Source organism: Gymnoscopelus braueri (genome assembly GCF_963280865.1).
Source record: "Gymnoscopelus braueri genome assembly, chromosome: 5".
NCBI classification, from domain to species: Eukaryota; Metazoa; Chordata; class Actinopteri; order Myctophiformes; family Myctophidae; genus Gymnoscopelus; species Gymnoscopelus braueri.
The window spans coordinates 54909050-54913099 of NC_137606.1; the positions used below are offsets into that span (position 1 = coordinate 54909050).

Sequence of the window (4050 nt, forward strand, 5' to 3'; positions counted from 1 at the left end):
AATGGGCCCCCTTACTGTTTACATCCTGACTTGGATAACGTCACGGGTGAAATCTCGTCTTGCGAGACTTCCGGAGGGGCGCGTTCAAGACAAACACTGTGGAGAGCGTTATGTCATTATGAACGTCAGATCTCACCCAAAAAATAAAAGGCTATTAAAATATGCGACCTATAGCATGGACCGTCTGTTCAGGTCTTTAGCTGCGGTGGACTCGGTATGGAGTTATGAAAATGTTCTAGAGTACCACTCGTCCTAGGATACAATAACATCATATAAAGGTAAGAAAAAGGCTAGCCCGAAATTCCCCTTTAAACTAGACTAAAACTAAAACATTTCAGATGACTTAAATATGACTAAAACTCAATTGAATTTTATTCAAAAGACTATATGACTAAAACTAAATCAAAATTGTCGAAATGAACTCTGGGGGCCTCTGAGGGAGGAAGATGAGCAGAAGGGGAAGATTGTTATGTGACAGAAGAAGATCATTCAGGAGCAGATCTCCTCTCTCTCTCAGAAAGCGAGAGTTTCTCAGCAGTTTTCTCAGCAGTTATAAACACACTCAGACCATCGCCAGAGACGAGTGCACACTGTCAGATCCACAGCTGGTCTCAGGAGCACTGATAGACGTGGCCAAACGCTTGGCAAAGTCTGGAGTCTGGGAAAAGATGAAGGAGATAGTAAAGTTCACGTCTTGTTGTTTTGGACCCAAACACAGCACACCCCTGTCTCTGTCTGGCTGAAGGCCTGACCAGTGTGAGACGCACAGACAATTGGGAGATTCCTGAAGAACCCAGAGAGGTTTAAATCATGATGCAGATGTTCTGGGTTCAGAGGTTTTCCCGTTCAGGAAAACACAGCTAGGACGTGGAGGTTGGAGACTATCCTGACTGGATTAAAGGTCTGAATCTGTTGTCAGTTAAGGGAAATAAATGTGTCTCACCAAAATATGGATTCTGGATTTTAAAGCAGAAGGAAGGTGTCTTTGAAAATGGGTGTTGAGAAACCATCAAAGTGCAGGGGAATTCTGAGAGGATCAGAGTCCAGCTGGACTATGAGAGAGGGGGCAAGCGACAATTTCACTGAGAAACTCTATTCATGAGTGATAGAAAGTCTGAATCTAATTCTGATTCTGATTCCATTGATAAAGTCTGTCAAGTGGAAGTGGAAAATGTACTGAACTATTTTACTTAACCACTTTCAACCTGGCATCCCTATTTTTGGGCATATCATTATATCTGGAAGTGATCAATAGCTACTTTAAAAACAGTAAAATTAATAGATCTTTAAGTTCACAACGCGTCACGTTTTCACCATGTCACACCATCGTACAATGACTGGCATATATTGTGGGCAAATATACATGTTAAAAAATTCGACTTTTCAACATGTTTCTCTTTTGTATTATTATTAGTGCCTTTATGGAGCGGTTGAAAGCACTCACACATCCCGTTGGCCTTCGGGTTGAACGCTGTGGTACGATGGAGTTTCACCCCGCGTCTCCACTGGGTGAAAAGGGCGATATACCTGGATACGTGGGCAGGACACATCAGCCACGGCACTCCACAGCCCAGAATTGAACTGTGAGATCTGATGGCATGACAGCGTGAGTGTAGCCGCAAACACTGCCGGGGCAATGGCAGCAGCAGCTTGTGACATGTTCATGTTCTTTTTGGCACCACGGCGAAGAAGCGGTGTGTAGCCGGCGCTCGTTAGCGGCTATGAGCGCTGGCGTCATCTTCTGGTAGGCGCCTGTGGGTGGATTCGGGCGCCCAGAGGAGCATCCTGCCCCCATCTACCTTGGACGGCCTTGGGAAACGGTCATGGACCGTCCGTACGTTTTGTACCAGTTTGTCTGGGACTTTATTATGCTTCTGTGTCGGTCGAATCTGTGCCCTATACTGGGCACAGATTTTTTTGTATGCTCACATGCTGTTTTTTCTTTTTTTCTGCCTTACGGTTCCCATTTGTACACTGTCAGAGTGACAGACCCGCCCTGGTGGTCACCAAACTGTGTAACACACAGGACGAGCCCCCAATTCAGTTGAGAACATCTGTCTGGATCTCCTGGCTGAGTTGGGTCTGCAGGTCGCTCAGCTTCTTCTTGAGGACGGCCAGGGCCGACAAGACGATGGCCTCTGGTCGCAGAGAGCCACACGTCTCCACGTTGTAATAGAACCTGTCCGGATGCGGCGCTCCGCTCGGACTGAAGGGGGCCTGCGCGTCGTTCCCCTCCGTCTCCGAGTACTCGCTCTTCGGCCACTCCTCGGCCCGCGGGTACACCGTGTGCCTCAGCGCGTTGTCCGGGTCGTACTCGAAGGACACCCCCGCCGTGGGGTTCCACTTGGCGTGCTCCTTGCCGAAGCCCTTCTTGGCGTAGGCCCTGAAACGCAGCTCCTGGCCCTTCCGGAGTTTCACCAGCAAAATGTCATCCAGGTCGTCGTAGTCGCTGGGGTCGTTGTCTCGGCCCCGGGAGGTCACGGGGATGACCTTGGGGTTGTTGGTGACGAGGTCCCGCGAGGTGACGTGGCGGGTCTGGTCCTCCAGGCAGCGCACGTCCAGGGTCATCTCGACGGAGCACTCTGGGCAGAACTCGTCGCACGCGCAGTCTCTGGAGTATTGCATTTTGTCCACGACGTCATCGCTGGTGAAGGGGATGAGGCCGACGCGGTGGGCGATGAACTCGTCGTGGAGGACGGACGAATTGGCGTCGATCTGGACCCAGTCGATAGCTATCGTGGGAACCTCGGACATGAAGACGCGCCGGATGGAGTTGGCGACCGACAGGTCGGTGCCCTCGATGACAAACTTCACATTCTCCTCTGTTAATTCTGTTAGTTTGACCGTTGGCTGGTTCACATACGGCATGACTTAAATTAAATTCAGACAATATAGTAGGTTACGTTGAAAACAGAACTTCCCAATAAGTTTTGGTTCAAGGCACTATATACTATTGTTGCTATGTTTGCATTTTTTTTTTAAATTCTATTGTTTATTTGAGTCTGTTAGAGTTCCAATTTTCAGTCTGTCTGTCAGCTGCACACTGACAGACTTATGGCCGTGACCTACCTTTTAAGTACCTAATGAATCAACCTTGTGACATCATCGTTATCGTTATGTCATAGGGCATGTCATGACGGGCCCATCATACAGAACCGTCCAACTGGTTGACTTCAAACTTGCCGTGTGCATCACAGAGGATCCGAAGAAGTGATGTGCCGTATGGGTAGCCGGTTGGATCGGCGGTTGTCTGCAACTATCTATGAATCTGCAAATCTCCCTATTTGTCCGTATGTCTGTCTGTCTGTGTCCCTTTTATGCCCATGTATGGAGATTCCTGATGTCATCAATATGTCATCATAGTACTGACATCATAGACTGGCCTCCAAGCACTATGATGAATACTCTGACAACGAGTACAACGGGTACTCTGACACTAGACCAATTATGTATTGTATTGTATTGTTTACAAACATTGAGACTGGACACACAGGTGACAGTTCATGTAATCAATCCCCAACAGATCCCCAAACCTGTTGTTTTGGGGAGCGTTGGTTTCAGTTCATTCAACCTTAGCGCCTTAGCGAGACTATACATCGCGCAACGGGATTGTGCACCGATAATAGCTGACATACAAGCTCACAACGCGGCTGCGAACGGTGTGAGCTTGGAGGTCTGCTATTATCGGTGCACAATACCGTTGCGCGATGTATAGTCTCGCTAAGGCGCTAAGGTGGGGGGGCACTGGGGGACGGGGCATAAATTAGGCTTGATTTTTTTTACATGTGCGTGCAGTGACCACTTTTCCATTGAATCTTATGAGCAGTGGGGTTCATTTGGTGCTGGCCAGACAACGAAGTATAAATCAGGCTTAAGTTGTGTGTTGCTCCCTTGCGGATGCTGCCGCGCAATTTATCAAGCACACACACACACACACCATGCTTCATTTATCTGAATAGAAACACTTTCTAATTGACATTGACATGGTAATTGATAGTCGGCCAATCTTCAGTATTGATTTACCGGGCCATGCGCTTGCTCCGTGTGTGT

The 4050-nt window shown here is 48.2% G+C and overlaps 1 protein-coding gene across 1 annotated transcript; it reads right to left on the reverse strand.

Moving 5' to 3' along the window:
- Window positions 1-2040: 2040 nt before the first annotated feature.
- LOC308085999 (DNA-directed RNA polymerase II subunit RPB3-like) lies at window positions 2041-2868 on the reverse strand (the record flags this gene model as incomplete). The annotated part of the gene is made up of 1 exon (XM_080429316.1): window positions 2041-2868. One exon carries the CDS (start codon window positions 2866-2868, stop codon window positions 2041-2043), a length of 828 nt encoding a protein of 275 aa, XP_080285442.1.
- Between the last annotated feature and the right edge of the window lie 1182 nt (window positions 2869-4050).